The sequence below is a fragment of the Opisthocomus hoazin genome, chromosome 2, assembly GCF_030867145.1.
Source record: "Opisthocomus hoazin isolate bOpiHoa1 chromosome 2, bOpiHoa1.hap1, whole genome shotgun sequence".
Classification (NCBI taxonomy): Eukaryota; Metazoa; Chordata; class Aves; order Opisthocomiformes; family Opisthocomidae; genus Opisthocomus; species Opisthocomus hoazin.
The window spans coordinates 60,669,134-60,688,921 of NC_134415.1; the positions used below are offsets into that span (position 1 = coordinate 60,669,134).

The window sequence follows — 19,788 nt, forward strand, 5'->3', positions numbered from 1 at the left end:
TTTGTGTGTTGTCTTCTGTTTACCTTGAATCAAAAGTCTTTTGTTCAATCTGTGTTGCATATCACATTTTAAAAACTGTTCACATAAATGTGTACACGTAGCAGCACAGGCAAATCAAACCTACAAGGCAAGGGTGTCCTGAATAGTAACTTTCTAAATTGTTAGAGCAAATAAGCAAGTTAAACAGATTTTTCTTCTTTTTTTTTTTTTTTTTTGAGGGTAAAATGAAATTTCTGCAGCTTATCTGTTTTATCAAATATCTTCATGATAACGGCCATGATTTTGTGTTTATAGGTCTGTAGCATCTCTAGCACGATCCAAAAGGATATATCTCTTCTAAGTCATTTATTTGCTAACTTTTTTCTAGGCTTGCCATTGAGACTGTTTTTAGCTCGAGTTTTCAACTTTTCCCTTTGTGTTTGGTAAGGTTAGCAAAATACCTAGGATACCAGTGAATTCCTTTAAATACCTTCAAGGTTCTTATGCAGTAAAAGGAGTCAAAAAGAGCAAAACTCTGCATGTTCAAATCATGTAGTTATTCAATTGAAAATTACGAACAGTAGTCACTGAATTTAAGCAGAAAAGAGTATTTCTGGGGCTAGTGTATGAAGAATGGTTCGTAGTTAAAATGTTTGTTCCAAAGTTCACCCTAAGATCTTGTACAGCTTCTTGTACAGAGTGTTTCCATCCCTGAACTGCTGGTGTGTTTTGTGAGAGTCAGCTTCTGCCCTTTTGATTTGAGTTGCAGCCTTTGTGTGCCAAGTGAAGACCCGTGTGTTCAGATGGTCAGGGAGAAATTGGGTCTTGTTACTTGTGGGCACGTGCAGTGCTTGGCACTCCCTTTTTCTTTTTTTACTGGCAAGTTAACTTAAAATCAGAACAAACCTAAAGAGAGAGGTTGCTGGGTGGTTGGTGGAGTGAATTGTGTGGTGGCCTTGCACTGCAAGGGTTATAGTTGGAATCCAAGCATGGGGAAGGATAAACGGATGCTGCAGGACATTGCTCTGGTCGGTTTGGTCCAAATTATAATGGATCACTGCACAATCCTGCTATCTGTAATTGGTCTTCCAAAAAGCAAACTGGAGGGGGCTCAAAGTTTGCCCCAACTTGTCAAGGAGAGGGGAGAAGGGCGGAATTAAAAAATAAAACATTTGCCCAAACAGTGACTTCATTGTGTTAAGTTAATGACAGTTGTGAAAGTATGTTTATACAAATGTATGTCTGAAGCCCAGGAATCCCTTTAGCTAGATCTCTCCTCCATTTGTAACTTCGGTCTGATTGTTTTTGGTATTCATTTTGCCTACAGCTGGAGTAAAGTGTAAGTTCTATGTGACTGAGAGCCCTGTTTTGTCATTTTGGTGTTTTCTAGGAAGGCTGTGTGCAACTGGATCCTGGTTTTGGTGTAGCGGCTGGCCACGAAGACAATGCAGAGCATGCTAACTGCTAACCGTGCCCGTGTTTAAGAGTGATCCTACAGGTGTGCTCATTGTTTTTTACGATGTTTTTCGTCTAGAAGTGCTGAAGGCTAGAAGTAGGGGTGTTAAAATACATACAAATTCTAGAAAATAAGATTCTGCTTTCACAATGGCTAATTTTGACAAAATTTTAATGAGGCTGCCGTGGATTCTCTGAAGAGTGATAGTCTGAGATCCGACGTGCAAAGAAGCGTAGTGCTGGTGGAAGAAGTGCTTTGATGTTGTTTCTGCAAGAAACAGAAAGAATAGATCGATCTTTTTTACTTTTGGGTACACTTTATGTAGGTCCAAAATCTTCAGTCATCTCACTGGGGCAATTTGACTGCTCCAGTGTGTGCTGTTCGCTGTGAATTCAGTAAAAAGCTGACGAGCGTTTTACTAAGTGAACTATCAAACTGCACTATGCTAAGTGAACATAATGCAGTTTTGTGCTGTAATGGAAGATGAGGCTATTCACTAACCAAGTTATTTGTTCTTTTGGTGTGGGTTTTTTTTTTTCTTTCTCCTGGATTGAATCCTTTTAAACACAAAGTTAGGGTTTGCTGAACAGTTTATTGAGGCAAAACTTGGTTGCACAGAAACCAGTCAGGCTGAAACTGCAGTGGGCTTGTCTCCTGGCAGAAAGGAGTTCTCTGAAAGTACAGTTCACTTTACATCTAAGTTATGATTATCTTGCTGTCTCCCTTTCATTATGCCATTGTTCTTGGGAGCCAGAGATTTTGTAGGTTATAAGAAAAGGATGTTGCCAGTGGTGTGGGTGGAGAAAGGTGTTGACATGATTTCAATGGAGTTAGATTCCAGCTTTATGACAGAGGGGTAATGAACCATACAGAGAATAGGCTTTCCTAGCCTTTCCCTAAAATAAGTTCAGTTATGAATTTAATATTGTAAATGGCTATTTAATGGGTTTTTTGGGAAACAATTGTTTCATATCATTTTTTAAAAAGTAACTTTCCTGTGTAGAGGGTAAAAATGGTCTGTTACTTTTTGCTCTGTCTTCTAGCCATTGTTTCTAATGAAACTCTTCTTAATTTAGTGGAAAATGGGGAATTCAGAAAGCCAATACAGTCTTCAGGGATCAAAAAATCATACTGCTTCTACAGCTGGTGCTAAGCAGAAGCCTTGCTCTCTGAAAATTCGCAGCATTCACGCTAAAGATGAGAAGTCTTGCTCCATGCATGGATGGGGACATACCAATAGCGGCTCAAACTACAAATCGAGGTCCCTCGCCAGAAGCTGCCTTTCACACTTCAAGAGTAGTCAGCCTTATTCATCTAGACTTGGTGACACTGTGGTGAAGGTGTCTAAAAGCAATGCCCATGCCAAACACAGGACAAATGCCTCAGGGGACTGCTGCCAGGGAAATAACACGATGTTTTTGCCCGAGAACGGTTTCCGCTATATTGGCCTTCAAGCTGGGAGTAATCACTCTGCCTCCCGAGAATGCAATGGACACATTTTAAATTGCTATGGAAAGAATGAGAGTCTTTCATCAACCTCCCCATCAGAGGACAGGAGGAGTCCGAAAGTTCTCATTAAAACACTGGGGAAGCTGGACGGTTGCTTGAGGGTTGAATTCCACAACAGCTGCAACAACAAGGTGCTGACTGAGGAGTCCAGTGGACCAGTCCAGTTGCTGAGGTATTCGCCTGCCTTGGAATCTAAGCCAAATAACCTGCTCGATGTCAGGAGGAACTCCAGCGCAGACTGTTCTTCAAGCCATCATCTGTCACCTACTGATTCAAGGCTTCGATCTAGTAAAGGAAGCTCCCTCAGCTCTGAGTCTTCATGGTATGACTCTCTCTGGGGAAATGCTGGGGATATCAATGAGTTGGACGGTCCATATTTGACCAGGAGCACTCCAGATACAAGCATTCATGCCAGTTTCCCAGTGAGCGACACCAAGAAGTCCTTCAACCAAAGTTCATCTCTTTCCTCACTCCGAGATCTCTATAAGGATACAAACTTGGAAAGCACCCCTCCACCTGGGATCAGGCTGTCTGATGAGTATATTGACACTCACGGTAGCCTGAGCAACCGTGTCTCATTTGCCTCAGACATTGACGTTCCCTCCAGGGTAGAGCAGGGAAGTCCTGCACATTACTCCTCCTACACACTCCCGTGCAGAAAGTCCAAGCCCCTCAGTGAGGATGCATCCAAGAAGGATACATTAAAAAACCGAATGCGACGCATCAGTGACTGGACGGGAAGTCTCTCAAGGAAGAAAAGGAAGCTGCAGGTATGTACAAACCCCAGCTTAAGTGCCTGAAAGTTGGTTTGTAAATTCGTCTTAGAAATGTAGTGATGGCATCATGTTTGTCTTTCTCGCAGGATAATTACTTGTTAATCTCATTTGGTAATTTGTGGAATTCTGAGAAGTATTGCATCCCCAGAGCTGTCTGAAATGTCAACAGCAAAAAAAGATACATGTTTGTGTGTGCAAGTTTTCCCTTCCTATTTTGTCGCCTGGTTAGCTGACTCTAAGTCTCTGCAGCCTAATCTCTCAGTGAATTAGCTGTTGAAATCATTATATTACCTATAAAGTGACTTGGAGTTTTTAAGCCTTCTCTTTATTTCAACTATGAAAATATAAATATCATATATATGCTGTGAATCAGCATGCATTATCTAAAGAGTGTGAGAGGAGCAGTACAAGTGTTATGAATATCTTTGCAGGTATTCCCTATTTGTATTACTGGCTTTTTCGCTCACTTTGATTTTGCTGTCGGTCGGTCTCTAGCAGGGCGATCAGCTGTAGAGTATCGACCAGAGCTTCTAGTCGTGCCTCCACCTCCTCTGAAGGCATTGCACAGAGCGCCCTCCTCCTTCCTGCAAGGCAGCTTAGTTCACCAGATGGAAAAGCTTGAATTGCCATCTGGCTTGCCGGGAGATGGTGGTGTGAAGAAGGAGATGGGAGGAGGGCAAGAGGGAGGGAAAGGATGTTTCTTTAGAAGAATTTAAGGCTAATCCCATTAACAGGAATTTAGGATGCCTGTGGTCAGGAAAGAAATTCTCACCTCTAGCTGTAGGCCCCAGAATCAGCTCTTTAAAGTCCAGACTGTGCCTGGACTTCTGCGTGTGAGTTCGCAAGCTGAGATGGAGGGCAGAGACTGTTTTTGGTTTTGGTTTGGATTTTTCTTTTTTTTTTTTTTTAACCTTCCCTAGTGTTTCTCATACAGGAACAGTCACTGTGCTTCTCTAAATTAAGAATCTGCTCCCTTTCAGCAACATTAGGGTGCTGGCCACTTCAGAAGTGAGCAGAGAGTGAAGGGAAACCCATAACACATGCTTTCTGTGAGATGTAAGGCAGACGCTGTCTCCTGTGTTGGAAATTCAGACAGATGTCGTGCTTAACAGGCATCTGTCATTGCCATGTAAAACTCTGATGGACCCTTAAGCTCAGAAGTTAGGTCAGCGTAAGGTTTGCCATCATAAATCTTAGTTAAGGGCTACAGAACTGGGAAAATGAAAATGAAAGGTGTTTGTTTGGGTCAATTCTTTTGTGAGTTGGTGCTAATGTAGTTTATCAGATGTTGTCTTTTCACCTTCTTACTCAGCTGTGAAAGAGAAGGCAGAAAAAACAGAATCAGCGAAGAGCCTCAGCGCCTTGTGCCAGGGTTCTTCACTGGTTTCAACATCCGTAGCTGTTCTGGATTTTACAGCCAGGCTTTACGTATGATCTCTGCATCCCAGACTTTTGCCATGTATTACTGAGTTATGACATTCTCAGAATGGTATTTGTGGTGCACGATTCATAGCTGTTTTGAATTCACTGTGCAGTGAACTGACTTCAGACACAGCAAGGAAATTTGGCTGTCGAGATTGCATCAAGCTTGAATCTGATTCTGGTAGAAGGAAGTTGTCCCTAGCTCCAAAAGTGGCGATTTCTTAGAAGGCACAGGAAACAGTCATTGATTTTTATCAGACAAATATCCAGTGACTTGAAGGAGAAGAAGGGTAGCGAATGCTTTATGATTTTTGCCTTCCTTGTGAGGCTTGGTCAGCTCCCCTCCACCCTGCACACTTTGAATAACCTGCTGTCTCTCCTAGGGATTGCCGTGTTGTAGTTTGGTAACAATTATACTCTCACCGGGTCCTTTGGCTTAAAAATGCAGAAGTACCGTGCACGGTTATGAGCTGCCAGGCGGTTGGTCCCTGTGTGCAGGACTGCTCACCACTGCGATTGTAGCCTCCACGCTTTGCTCTGAGCAACGTGTCCCTTCCTCAGAATGTTACTAATAACTCGTTGTGAGTCACCTGGGCTGAGCGTAGGTGAAAACTGGACCACTTCCCTCTAAGTAGGCCTCAGCGCCGGTGCTGGCTGGGTGAATGGGTCCCTCTGGCTGCCCCAGTGGAAGCAAGGCAGCCAAGCCTCCTGCTTCACAGGGGTGCAGGACCAGGAGGCATAGACTTGGGATACTGAGGCCGGTCCTCTGCCACTAGAAAGGCAGTGGAGTTTAATCCCCTTTGTGAACAAATTGCAGCTTAAAATCAGGTGGGGTTTTCCCAAGCTTGAAGGCTGTTTCCAAACCCTCTTCCTCTGATGCTTGCTGATGTGCAGAGTAAATGTAGTCCTGGCCAGTTTGTTCTGATGCCAGTATTGTCCATTTCATTAGTTATCCTTCCATATTATTTAATCTGTTATGATTTATTTAAAGGGAGAAATGATATCTTGGCCCACTTTTGCGGGGCTATGCAGACTCTCTTTGGTCTTCTGTCCTAAGGTAGGAAGTCTGTTTCCTTTGCATTCTGACACCCTTCCTCTGCACCTGTTTTAAATCATCCATAAACAGGTTCGGATGTGGGATATTCCAGAGGAGCCCTCGGCTGTGCCCTGTCTGGTGACATGGACGTTTCCTTATGTCTGTCTTGATCTGATACTTGATCTGGTGTATGCTGGAATTGAGTTTGCCTTTCTGATGGTCTCACATCAAGACTTGCAGTCGTTCTGTGCCATGATCCAGCGTTCATTGCACGAGGGTGTCCTAATGCTCATGGTACATTCTTGTTCAGTTTAATCCTTGCTGAAATGGCATTGGGGAGATGCTGTATCACCATACACTGTGTGTGAGCGGCAAGGTATATGCGATGCGTGTGAGACCTGTGGACAGAATTTAGGCAGAGTTGTGGCACAGTCAGCCACTGCGAAATGTGGTGGTGTAAACTCAGTGTGCAACTGTATAACGTGGAGAGAATGAGCAAATGCTGTGTAAAATGAAAATCCAGCCGCCAGAAACAGGTGGTGCAGATAGGTTCTTCAACAAAGTAAACAGCCTCTTCATGGGAATAATTTCTGAAATTTCCTGACTTTGTAAGCCAGAGTCCTGAAGTGTGGGGTAAAGGGGATTTAAAAGAAAAGTACATCGAGACAACCTCTTTATTGGCTTGAAAACTGGTATTAGATTCCACTTTCATCTTGGGCCCTAATGAATTTAGCATGCTGCATTGTTTCCTGCGTTGTTCTTTACAGCTAATTATTACATGCGTCACTTTGTCTAATTGGTATCTTAGTAAGCCTCTTTATCTTTTGCATTATCTATAGCTATCCCAGGGTGTATCTCAGACAGGGAGAGATCTGCTTGAATGCAGCTGAGTGGAAACAGTGGTAGTTTTCTGTCCTCACTAGATGCGACAGAGACAGAATGAGCTTCTGGAAGGGAAACCACAGCCAGCAGCAATCTGGGTCAGAACTTTTCAGTGGTGACCAGATACAGTGACGGCCTCCCGGAGGACCAGCAGAGACTGTGTGACTCTGCCAGTTCTTCTCTGTAAAAAAAATAAAATACAGGTAATGTTGTCATGGTGAAGTGTATACATTAATTTTGGATCCTGTGTCCATTTACTCTACTCTGGTACCTCCTCATTTCTGTACTTTCTGTGTGCTTGGAGAAAACACAGGATGTGGTTAGTGGCTGTAAATGAACAGGTTGTATCCCACCCTTTTCGTTAATGCTTGTTGTTCCAGTAGTGGCCCTTCGCAGCAGACACCTTCTTATGTATGCGCCTCTTTTTGTTTTTCCCATTAGTGCTTTGGGACTGAAAGAAATACGTATTTGTAATAAACTGAATATTAATGTTTTCTAGAGGACACTGGCAGCTCCTGGAGAATAGTCAAACAATTGAAGGACAAGATTTTGGCACGTGCATATAGTGGCAGTAGTTAAAAAGAGGCTGAAGAAAGCTTCCAGTTTCCCACTGAACTGCAGATCGCTGGCACAATTGTACGATCCATGTTGTATGGTCGCTTTGTGGGCATTAACACATTACATGCATGATTCCCCCCCCCCCTTTCCCTCTCTTTATCATACAAAAACCAAAACTGTTGATTTTAGGGAGTTATTCTAAGAGAACGCTCATTAACACTCTACAATAAGATATGAGGAAGGTGCTCTATTACCAGGAGAACTGGATCCTTGCCGCCAGACGTAGTGATCTGAAAAGCCAGACTTGAACTTCAGTGTACTGTAAGAGAACGTGGGTTTCACCTGAAGCTGGCTTTTGCGAGGCCGCGACTGGCAGCGTCCTGCTGCTTGAGAAGTGGCTTGTCTGGTGACGCTTGGGAGGGCGTGCGATCCCACTGTTGCTCTTGGCTGCGCGCTTGAGATCGTGATGCTATCAAAACACAGCACAGCTTTTCCGCTGCAGTTTTGAAGAGCATCAAGTAGGAAGCAAAGGAACAAACAAGTAGTTGCTTTCAAAGCTGCTGGTGAGAGCAGCTCACAGGAGACCAAGATTTATTTACTTTGTCCATGTACAGAAGTCTATGAGCAAATAAATGCTTGTAGAGAGGCAGTCTAAAGTTGAAAGGAAAATATAATAGCTTTATTATTACTGAGGGTAATAGCTTCACTTCTTTGGTAGTTTATCGTCATCTTTTCTCTCATACTTTTCAAGCAACACTCTCAAATTTTCTTTACTGCAAAAGGCAGCATGTTTTTTTCTTGTATGCTGTTAAATTGCCAGAAGGTCAAGGGAGATGATTCTGCCCCTCTGCTCTGGCAAGACCCCACCTGTGTCCTGTGTCCATCTCTGGAGCCCTCAGCGCAGAAAGGAAGGGACCTGTTGGAGCGGGTCAAGAGGAGGCCACAAAAATGATCTGAGGGCTGGAGCACCCCTCCAATGAGGAAAGGCTGAGAGAGTTGAGGCTGTTCAGCCTGGAGAAGAGAAGGCTCCACGGAGACCTTATTGCAGCCTTCCAGTACCCAAAGGGGGGCCTGCAAGACAGTTGGACAGTGACCTTTTACAAGGGCCTGTAGTGACAGGACAAGGGGTAATGGCGTTAAAGAGGATAGATTTAGATTAGATATAGGGAAGAAATTTTTTGCTTTGAGCATGGTGAGGCACTGGAATGGGCTGCCCAGAGAAGCTGTGGCTGCCTTCTCCCTGACAGTGTTCAAGGCCAGGTTGGATGGGGCTCTGAGAACCCTGGTCTAGTGTAAGGTGTCCCTGTCCATGGCAGGGGGGGTGTAACTAGATGCTGTATAAGGTCCCTTTCAACCCAAACCATTCTATGATTCTATGAAATCTCAGTTGCTTTTAGATACCATCAGTAGCACTTATGTTGGAAAGACAATGAATGGCTTCTTGTGATTTATGGTGTGTTTCTCAACAGTGAAGTTAGTCCGGAGGGCTCTGTCTTGTGTACTACAAAAATCCCTGACCATCACTGGAGCCTAGGAGAGTTAGGAGCAGTCAGCACGTTACTGGGAAAGGGTTAAGAAAGAAAAGGCCCAATCTGTCCACAAGATCCCAAGTTGACGAGCAGTAGCAAAAAATAGACCTATGTTACCCTCCATATCACAAGGCAAAGTCGAAGTCATACATGAAATACCATCAGGCCTGAGTATTTCGAATAAGATTGGCCAGACCTCTCAATACAAGGGATGAAGTTGCACAATGCAATTAGGAGAAAGGCCTGTTGGTGCTTGATGAGATAGTCAGGCTCCCAGAGGGGCTTCCCGCAAGTCAGGAAATAGACACCTCTGCAGTTTGGAGGCTGGATTCGTGCCAGTCAGCAAGGGCGTCTTTTCTTTTTTTAAACCACATCTTCTGTTAGATTAGATTTTTGTCAATTGGTCAATAGTAACAAGCTTAAAATATTCTAAACTTTTGACCTTTTTTGTGTTGGTTAAGCACAGTTTATATGACAAATAGAAAGTGGAGGTAAAATCAGCCTAGCTATGCCGAAGTTAAATGTGGCTGACTTGCACAAATGGAGTGTCACCAAAGTGCTGAAAATCCTGTGGTAATGAAGAAACTTGTTGTGACACTATTCGCGCTTATACTCAAACAGGCGTCGAAGTGGTGGTGCCTGGGTTTCAGCTGGAGGATGTGGTTGTCTCCTGGAGTCCATCAGGTTTCAGCCAGAGAATGTGGTTGTCTCCTGGAGTCGATCACGTTTCAGCCAGTGGAAGCCCTTGTAGTTCCCAGTGAATCTGGAGATCACTCGCAGGTGGTTGAGTTATCAAAGCTCACAGACTTAGGGTTTAGGGTTAAATGGGGTTCTGCTGAGCAAACCCTTAGTGGTGGCACTGACGGTGTCAGTGGCTGCTGGGGCAAAGCCTGTAATGGTGAAAAGAGGTGACCCTTGACGAAGGAACTGGCCATGGCTAAAAATAAAACAAATTTAAATGCCAAATGAAGTGTGTCTTTTCACTGTAGCCCTGGTGACTGATCACGGGCAATTTCCTTTTTTGCACAGGAGCCAAAGTATAAAGATGGGAGTGAGTACTTTGACAGCAGAATGGACAACTTCACCACAGACACGCTGGCACCATCACAGCTCTCCGCTTTGCTGTGGTCACCCGGCTCCAGCCATGTCCTGTCCCAGAGAAGTGAGTCCACCAATGCGGTCAGCAGTGATGCCCTGAGGCAGAACATTTATGAAAACTTCATGCGGGAGCTGGAGATGAGCAGGACAAACCTGGAGAACACCGAGACCTCATCGGAAACGGAGGACTCCAGCGGCGAGTCCCTCAGCTCCTTGGAGCAGCTGGATTTGTTATATGAGAAAGAGCAAGGAGTAGTGCGCAAGGCAGGGTGGCTGTTCTTCAAACCCCTGGTGACCCTGCAGAAGGAGAAGAAGCTGGAGCTGGTCACACGGCGAAAGTGGAAGCAATACTGGGTCACACTCAAAGGTAAGGCACCGCGTTGGTCCTTTGGCTTGGCAGCAGCACTTGTTTCCATGGTGCCTCAGCAACTTTTCATGCATGCTGGTTTCTGTTAGGAGATTCAAGGGGATGAGAAATTTGTGCTTGACTTTACACAGTCTATCCACATGCTGAAAGTGGAGCTTGTGCCCAGGCAACCCACTAAATGGAGCGTGTTTGGTGTTACATGAGTAGCCTTGCATTTCATACCATAGCAGGAATTGTTTTGTCTGACTTCCCAGTTTCTGTACTCACACAGAATTGGGGGTTTAGAAGATGCTTTTGGATATTTGGAGGTCAGGGACCAAACTGAACCAAAACAGAATAAAATACAGAAGTTACACCTCTGTCTCAGGGGTATTCAAAACGTAAGGATCAGGAGAAGTCCGTGGTGCCCGATTCCCTGTCACAGGCATGCAGTTCCTTGGGCTCTACTATGAGGTTTATTGAAAGCTGGGGCAAGTTAAGGTGAAAATGTTCAGTTCATTTTCAGTGCTTCAGGTGGCAAGATAATCAAGAGGTGAGCTCCCCTTGCTAGAGCATTTACACAGAGAAGTGTGCAGTTGAGGGCAAAAGAGACCAAAGCAGTAACAGCTGGGGAAGCCGTGCAGTTCCCGAAGCTCAGCTGCAATGGGCCACTCTCAGGACTCACCAGTCTCCCTCCTGTCCCTGGATGGTCTTTCCCTTTGCCTGCTCCTCGCAATGTCAGCCCCTTCTGCCTTTTGGCATGCCCACCTTCCCACCTCCACCGGCTGCTCCTGCCGTGAAACAGCCCCGTGGGAAGGCAAGCGGCTTCGAAGGGGCTGGTGCTGGTGGGCTGCGGTGTGATTGCCGGGCTCAGCGCTGCGCTCACGCTGCGCGCTGATGGCTCAGGGTAATTGGGGAGGTAGGAGTGCCGCAAGGAGCATGCGGGTGTCAGGAAGTGTGAGAAGGAAAATAACAGCTATTGTGGGGAGGAAGAGGAATTTAATGGGTGAGTTCATACGCTTTTTCTTTTTTTTTTGAATTGCGTCCAAAGGATTTGCCTTTCAGTAAATATAATGCTAAGTTAATGAGTAAGGAAATGATCAAACTTAATGATTTCCTAGCATATCTGGGGCTGGAGGAGAGAAAATAACAACTTTCCCACAGGTTGCCCTTTTCAAAATTGTGCATGGGTGTAGACCTGAAGAAAAATGAAAAGCAAACAAGAAGTGCTGGGAATGTTGTCCTTGATAGTGCTGATTTAAAAGAAGCAAACTTGCAAGAATGTAGCAATTCTGCCTAATAATTCAGAGACCTGTTATCAAGGGATCAAAAATGTAGGCAGTCTTAACAATTTAAATCACTTATCTTGATCATCAGATAGCATGATTCATGCTTACAAGCAGTGGATACAAAGGGAAAAACAGTATCTGAATGCCACCCTCTTATTGTATGTGTTTGTGTTGTGGAGTGTGATTAGGAGTTTGATCTGGCTCTTCTAAAATTCAAGTAGTTTCTAAGCAATCCTATCAAAACTCTAAACTGAAGTACATTATATACTACTAGTTCATGCCTTTCTGGGATGGTGAATCTCTGGGAAGTAATTTAGATGTTTAGTGTTCAGTTCTTTGCGATAAAATTGGCTTATTGGTGACCTTGAACAAGTCATGTCCCTTCTTGCTACCTGAATTTCCCAGCTATGAAAAAGCAATAATAAAATTCTTTGTAAAAACTTTATTAACTTCTGACATTGTAAGACATATTAGAGACAACGATTTTTACTTTGGATGGGTGATATGACTGCATTCGTGCTGCAGAATCTTTTCCGCTTTCTTAACTGTTTTGAACATACATTCCTCATTTCCTTGATCTCGTACCTTTATTGTGCTGTGGAGACTTCTGATGCCAAAATAAGCTTGCCTGTCTGGATATCAAGGCATAGTTCTGTTTTCATAATATACTATGTCAAGATCAAGGCGTTTGCTTTGGTTCTCCTGATACAGGGTTTTGGATAAATCTGTATTTAATTTGCTCTTGAAGTTTAAATAGCCAAGATATTTTAAAATATTACTTAAAATAGCCACATATGGAAATGGAGAACAGCATGTTTCTTTGCACTTCTGTTGAGATGTGTTTAATTATAAATATGCAGAAGGTTCATAAGCACCTGGTTACCTACCAGACTTTAAAGTATACATGTCCTGAGGCCTCTGCTCTACTTTCAGGGCCACCAAGACCTGAGCTTGAATAGTAACCCTTTAACAAGAGGAACTCTCTTTTCCATCTGTCCTGTCTAATTAGTTTATTTTAACGAGGGAAATTGCTTTCACTTTGCCCTCCCCCTTCAGTTCAAGTTTTGATTAAAATACTTGGACGATAATGAGTCCCAGTGGGTCTGTCAGAGTTGATGAAACTAGCTGCTTCCAGGGATCGCTGGATGTACCTGGGGTGTCATACACCTAAACACACATGCATGCCCCTCAAAATTTTTTATTTATGTACTTATCAACTGTCAGGATAAAAAAATGATGTGTCTTTAGTTACCTTCTTGATAACACATAGGGGAAATATGGGAGTTTAAAATAGAGCTTAATTTGCACTTTTCTAAAATGCAGAAGTGGAAGTGGTTGTACAGTCCTGCTGCTGCAGGTGAATACAAGAGGGGACTTGGTTTTGTTGGTTTGGTTTGTCCTGTTACATTGAAATGATGACAGCAGTGCCATGCCGATAAGCAGAGCATAACAAACCATATCCTTCTCTTCCATCTGCGGAGACCTCCAAGTGTTTCTGTGCCATAAAGAAGATCGTGAGGGCTACTAAGGGAAAAGTATAGGACCAATTCTGCAGGATTTGCTCTTACCCTAAGTATTCTGCCAGAGACTGGACAGTAATAGGAAAAGGTGCACTTAAGTACCATAGAGGCATTCCTATTTATTGGATTCATTCCTTTGAAAACTTTTCAGTCATCAGATGATTTGGTCAGTAACCGCTGATATATATTTACCTTTTTCTTGGTGTACATTCACTGGCACTGGAGAATGTGATGAAATCTATCTGATAGATCTCACTTTTCATACACTTCAGATTTGGGCTGTATGAGGACCAGTGTATTCCACCACTTTTCACAGCAAATGTGCCCCATAAACTCTAATAGGCCTATCCTTCCCCTTTACCAGACAGAAGAATCAAATAAGCCTTGATTTTGTTTCTGATTTCAGATTTGACCTTTGAGGAAGCTCCCTTTGAATTTACGTGACTTTGTGTTGATGTGTTTGGGATTTTTAATACAGCGTGAAGTGTAAATGTTAGAGAAGTACTAAAATAAGGTTGAATCCCAAGTATTTTAAAAACATCCACAAAGGAAACATTGCTATTTTGCAGTTTTTGCAACGTCGCCGTGATACATACTTCCTAGGCGTGTTTGCTTGTGCATATGTACATCCAGAGAAACACCAACAACCTGAAAATCAACAAGTCAACCCAAAATCTCAGTTTTGGTGATGCCCTGTCTTGTGGTGCCTCTTTGATTTGAAGGAAAAACAACAACAAAAAAAACCTGACTAGAGAGTCAATGCTGTAGTCCTAGCAAACTTAACCCTTATATTGGCCGAGTTTCAGGCCCTCTACTGAGTATTTGTAGGGGTTACATCAGTAATGTACCAATGGATTACGAGGCCCTAAGGGACCACTGTGATCAGTCTGACTCGCTATGCAATGTGGCCGTAGGTCTTCTCTAAATTAGTTCTTGAATGAATTTGAGCATAGCTTTTGGAGAAGCCTCACCTTGCTTCAGAATCCACCATCAGCCTCAGATTTTTCTACCTGCTTAGGCTTAGGTTATTCTCAGTTTTCAAAATGTATTTATAGTATCTTGTCTTAGTTCTTCCAGTTTAAACATCTGGCCATAGCATAGTATTAATTTATCTTCCAAGTTAAAAAAAAACAAACAAAAACCACACCAAACTCACTATTACTAAACTGCCATTTTCCAGGAATGAAAGTGAAGTTTATTTCTTTATTTTCTCTCGATGCACAACTAGCCTAAGAAATTCGTGAGAAAGACAGGATAATTTATAGCTAGACTATGTTAGTAATGAAGTTCAGACTGTGACCCCTTGGACAGGCAGATCAGTGCATCTCAGAGGACAGTGGCTTGTAATAGGGGACAGGAATGGCAGGGATGGGGGCACAGGCCCTTCTTAAGCCAGATTCACTGCCAAAGGTGACATGGCAATCTAGTTGTACTGCAGGGGACTGGGATCAAGTCTCTTCTGCTGTCCTCCAGAAGTAATTCCTCTTGGTGTACTCAGTACTGTCATCATCGAGGATGAAGTTTGTTTTCTGGATGCAAGTCCTGTACCTTAGGCTATTATGAGACTGAACATTCTCAAGCTCAACCCCTTTAAACCATTTAAAATTATTCTGATTGTGTTCATTGTCATCAAGTCCACAATTTGCAGGTAGATTAAAGGAAATCCAGTTTAAATTTGAGAAGTTTATTCACTAAGCGTGTTGTTTGAAGACAAAAGTTTCTACAAATCTTTTCAACAAATACAAAAATTTCTTAGGTGGCTGTTATGAAAGAGTTGGTTTATTTTAATAAAGAAACACAAAAGCTGATTTAGCTAAGCAGGAATTAATCTTTTCTACATGCGTTAACATTTTAATAGGCTGAGTTTATTCACAGAATCGCAGAATGGTTTGGGTTGGAAGGGAGCTTTTAATGATCATTTAGTCCAACCCCCTGCCGTGGGCAGGGACATCTTTCACTAGATCAGGGTGCTCAGATCCCATCCAGCCTGACCTTGAACATTTCCATATTAAGGTACCCTGTTTTTTTTTTTTTCTTCTTCAGTCTGTGGGCGTTTGTTGTGTCCCTGTTAGATATCTGTTCCAACTTTTCATTGACAAATTCATGATCAATTTTAGCTGTTTTCTGGTTTAGAGGATCTTCCCATTTTCTCTAGTTCAAAAGAGGGGAAGAACTGGTGTTCCCTCTCATTGAAGGGTATCTTAATCACAAAGCCATTATAATAAGTGAACTCAAATGTGAGATCCAGAACTTACTTTCTCCTTACGTTTTTTGTCCCTCTGAACTGCAAAGGTTGTACTCTTCTGTTTTATGAGACCTATGGAAGGAACTCAATGGAGCAGAGCAGTTTGCCTCGATACGCCCTCTTCGCAGAAGACAGTGTAGTACAGTCTGTTCCAGAACATCCCAAGAAAGAAAATGTGTTCTGTCTCAGCAATTCTTTTGGAGATGTCTACCTATTTCAGGTAACAGTATGGATACCTAACTTTGTGATTGTTTCCCTTTCAGGATGTGTTTGTGAGTGTGCACATGCATGTATATGACTGTATGTACATACACATCCACACACATCATGCATGTGCCTTTGACTTAAAAATAATAGTATAGTTACACTATTATACTATACTATTATAATATTGATTTAAGTGTATGATATGACTTCAGATATATGATGTTACCTCAGTTGGCCCAGGTAATTATGCTTCAGAAATAAAAAGAACACAATCTGAAAGACACTTCTGGTACCTTGTGGTTACAGGCTTCTAGAAAATCAGCTTTATTATAATTTTTTATTACAATTTTTCTTTTCCATGTCAGTTAGCATTTCACCTGTACAGAATGATGGGCTCAGCCCTGAATCTGGTGGCCTCAAACAGAGTTTGCTTGAGCCAGACGTTCGAAAAAGAGGGCTAAAAATAATCTAAAGATCTTAGCTGCCTAACTGCGCCACTGGAAGTGTTGAGAAAGAACAGTATTATGTGGAACTGCCTGCATAAAAACATGTTGATTTATAGGCACACTTGTAAAGATCTCTAGAGACACTCTGTGCAGATGTAGTCTCTTTACCTTGCTGTCCTCTCTCCACTAACTTGGCATATTGTAAGAAGGCAAACACCTCTCCTCAGACCTTACCTGTCAAAGTCATCTACGTTGCTGTGTTACCTGCGGAAGAGGAAGTTCATCTTTGAAATCTGTTATTTTTACTTTAATTAATTGAAGGTATGAAGGATGCAAGTCATATCTTTCACGTAGCTCCTGGGACTCTGTTGTGCTTGCGGAGCCTTCAGGCGTTGCAGGTCTAAGAAGCAGAAGCTGAAGGTTGGAGGCAAGTCATGGCAGAGTGCAGGAAAAGCTCACAGTTCCTTTATTTGCACAGTTTTAAAGATAAAACTGTATTTCACTGGTTTTAAGATAAAGTACCTAAGATCTCAGTGAACCCGTCAAGCACTTCATGTCCTAGAGCTGCTGATTTTTTTTTTCTTCTTGTCTGCTCATAATGTTGCATCGTTGATTTGTTTCACAGGCGACAAGCCAGACGGATCTGGAAAACTGGGTAACTGCCATACACTCAGCCTGTGCTTCCCTCTTTGCGAAGAAGCTTGGGAAAGAGGACACCGTTAGGCTCCTGAAAAATCAAACTAAGGGTCTCTTCCAGAAGATTGATATGGATAGCAAGATGAAAAAGATGGCAGAGTTGCAGCTCTCAATTGTTAGTGATCCAAAAAACAGGAAGGCCATAGAGAATCAGGTACTTGAAACAGTATTCTTACAGGACCATATTTATCATTGCTTCTTGCTTTGGGCTCCGACTGTCAGTGCTTTCTAGGCCTGAGAGTAGTACTGGGGATAGCTGGCATGGTGGTTGTCATTGTTGCCAGGTTTCTACAGCAATCCAGAGCAGCGCGGGAGGTAGGCGTCTCAAAGCTGAGGATCAGATCGATCTGTTTTATGAGCACAAAGCTGTTTCTTTTTTCTTCTGGAAAAATTTAATTAATTTTCACTGGTTTATGATATACTTAGCTTTTAATAATACCTAACTGTTACACAGCATACCACAGAATATAAAGTACGTTCTGTGAATAATTTATTATTGAATTGCAGTGGAGATTTAAGAGTAGGTACTTAACAATACCATTCTGCACCTTAAGACAGGATGTGAAGAGTACTTTATCCAGATAAAATTGGAGGAAGGACTGAGGCAGACAAAATCATCTTCTTCAGTTGAAATTTAGCCATGGCTAGAAGGCCAGGATCCACTAGGCTTCTTAAAAAGCCTCGTATGAGTCTAAATGAGAACAGGAAGTCAAGACTGGAGTTTTCTATCCGAGGTGGAAAAACACTGCCATGAGTACCACTGGCCTGAGCATTAGACCAGTATCAAATCGAAGAAAAGGGGGACGCTTAGTCACTAACAGCACTTCTTGTAACACTCTGTGGTTGCGTGCTGGGAATTTTTTATCTCAGTATAAGCCTGGGCCCATCGCTGCTTAGCTTGGGAGAGGTAACATAATAAAGGCAAGATCTTTGTCCAAGGCTGGAGCAGACAAAATGTTCGCATCCAAACTTGTGTCTAGGCTAATTTGTTTCATTGCAGCAAGAAATGAGCTGAGTCATTGGTTGCCTCCCTCTGCAAATCTGAGTATGGCGTCCGGATGCCTTATGGGTTATTCTGATCACATTTTCAAATTATGATGGCAGGAATGCCTGAATCTTGGCTAAAGCAGCAGCTTAGTGCTGAGGCAGATTCACCACTAAGATTTGGTTTTTAAACAAAAAGTAGAACAGCCTCCCCAAAATTTAGTGTTCATGGTGTGTATGTACCTTGGGATTTTAGCCAAGCCATGCCAAAGACAGAAGGTCGGGGCAGGCTGATGAGAAGCTAGAACTGTTCCTCAGTGAAAATGGTCACCTCATTGTCTGTACGATGGTGCATAGACATCAAGCCTTACTCTGCTCTCACTTCCAGCATGTGAACCACGAATAACTCCAGTGGCACCGTATGGAAGTACGTCTTGAGGTGTTGACATATTGCCTATGTCCCCAGTTTTGCAGTCAGCAACAGGCAAAAGATGCTTTAATTATACTGGCTTAACGTTGAGGCAAAGGCTTCACTACACAGGGACTCTCGTGTACCAAACTTGTCTAGTAGTAGAGCCTATGAGGTCTGTGGACTGAGGTTGCTGTATCTTTTATTTTACTAGGCCATTAACAGAAGACATCTGATAATTTGTATTCGTTGACTGGTATTTGAGAGCCCATCCCTGCCTGCCTTTCCAGTTAGGGTAGCTATTGCTCTGTCATTACTTTAGGCTGCACATTATGACCTCTAGAGTAGCAAGCAAAGTTTATTTCCTTTGATCCAATACAGCATAATTACGTTTCATTAGTTAGTGGAACACTTCTAGTTTCATGAATTTGATGCTTATAATATTTAAAGTTATTTGAACTTGGTGAAGGGCAGACTGACTGATACTGACTTCCCTGTCAAACTGCTGTAGCACACTTCCGTCTGAAGCTGTATGAGCAGAGTTCAATATGCAGGTTTGTGTATGGATTTGTGGTTTAGAGTTTCATAATTTATTTCCAGGTCACTTTATTTCATGGTCCAGACCCTAGTGAGGTGAATGGAGGAGGAAAAATATTAAGCATCCTTTTATTGCAGTAGGTTTTGAGACCTGGAAGATTACATAGATTTCTAGACATGTCTAGTCCTTGTAACATTAAATAAATTAACTTAATTTACCCCTCCCCCCATCAGATACTGATGCTAGTAGTTTATGTGGAGTCAACTGAAGAATATTAATGATGTGCTTTTAATATGTACTAATTAGATGTTCCATCCTTGAACAACTGCCCTTGTTTTCCAGCTCAGTCCCTGGAAGAAGTTGGCTGCATTCTGCTAAAACTGAAATCCATCACTAGGGCTGCAGAAGATTTATTCCTGTTAATCTTCTGTCTGTGAATGTCTCAAAACATTGAATGAGGGCAAACCAGTGAGACAAAGAGTGAGATGGATCATGTGCAAACATCCACTAGTTAGCAAACAATAAATTTGTAATGAGCCTTTTCTCCAGTCTTAATCCTTTTGATCTCTAAAATCTCTCCTTACAACTGCTGAAGCTTTGTTGGCAAAGTCACTTCAGAGAAAAGTCAATAGATAACTGGGTTTCCTAATCTTTTGATTTAATGTCTCAGATATGGGCTTTTGCAAAAGAAAAAAAAATCTTGATGTAATTTGTAACCATGAATTCTTAATACACTTAGTAAGCTAACAATTCTGAAAAAACACAGTTCCTGACGGAGAAGTTTCAGAGACTTGATACTATCAAACTGGTTGAGAAATGTCTTCAGCCTTGCGACCTAGGTCAGGGTTTCTCTCTATCAGGGT

The 19,788-nt window shown here is 42.6% G+C and overlaps 1 protein-coding gene across 3 annotated transcripts in view; it reads left to right on the forward strand.

Moving 5' to 3' along the window:
* The first annotated feature begins 1,389 nt into the window (after window positions 1–1,389).
* TIAM2 (TIAM Rac1 associated GEF 2) overlaps window positions 1,390–19,788 on the forward strand; it is a 92,451-nt gene continuing 74,052 nt past the window's right edge. For 2 of the 3 annotated variants that reach the window (XM_075413831.1, XM_075413833.1), the window contains exons 1-5: window positions 1,390–1,477; window positions 2,512–3,714; window positions 10,177–10,612; window positions 15,693–15,865; window positions 16,924–17,148. In XM_075413831.1, coding sequence (XP_075269946.1) covers window positions 2,518–3,714; window positions 10,177–10,612; window positions 15,693–15,865; window positions 16,924–17,148 — 2,031 coding nt within the window. In that variant the 5' untranslated portion in view covers window positions 1,390–1,477; window positions 2,512–2,517. Of the gene's footprint in view, window positions 1,478–2,478; window positions 3,715–10,176; window positions 10,613–15,692; window positions 15,866–16,923; window positions 17,149–19,788 lie in introns of all 3 variants that reach the window. The other variant, XM_075413832.1, reaches the window with a different exon arrangement.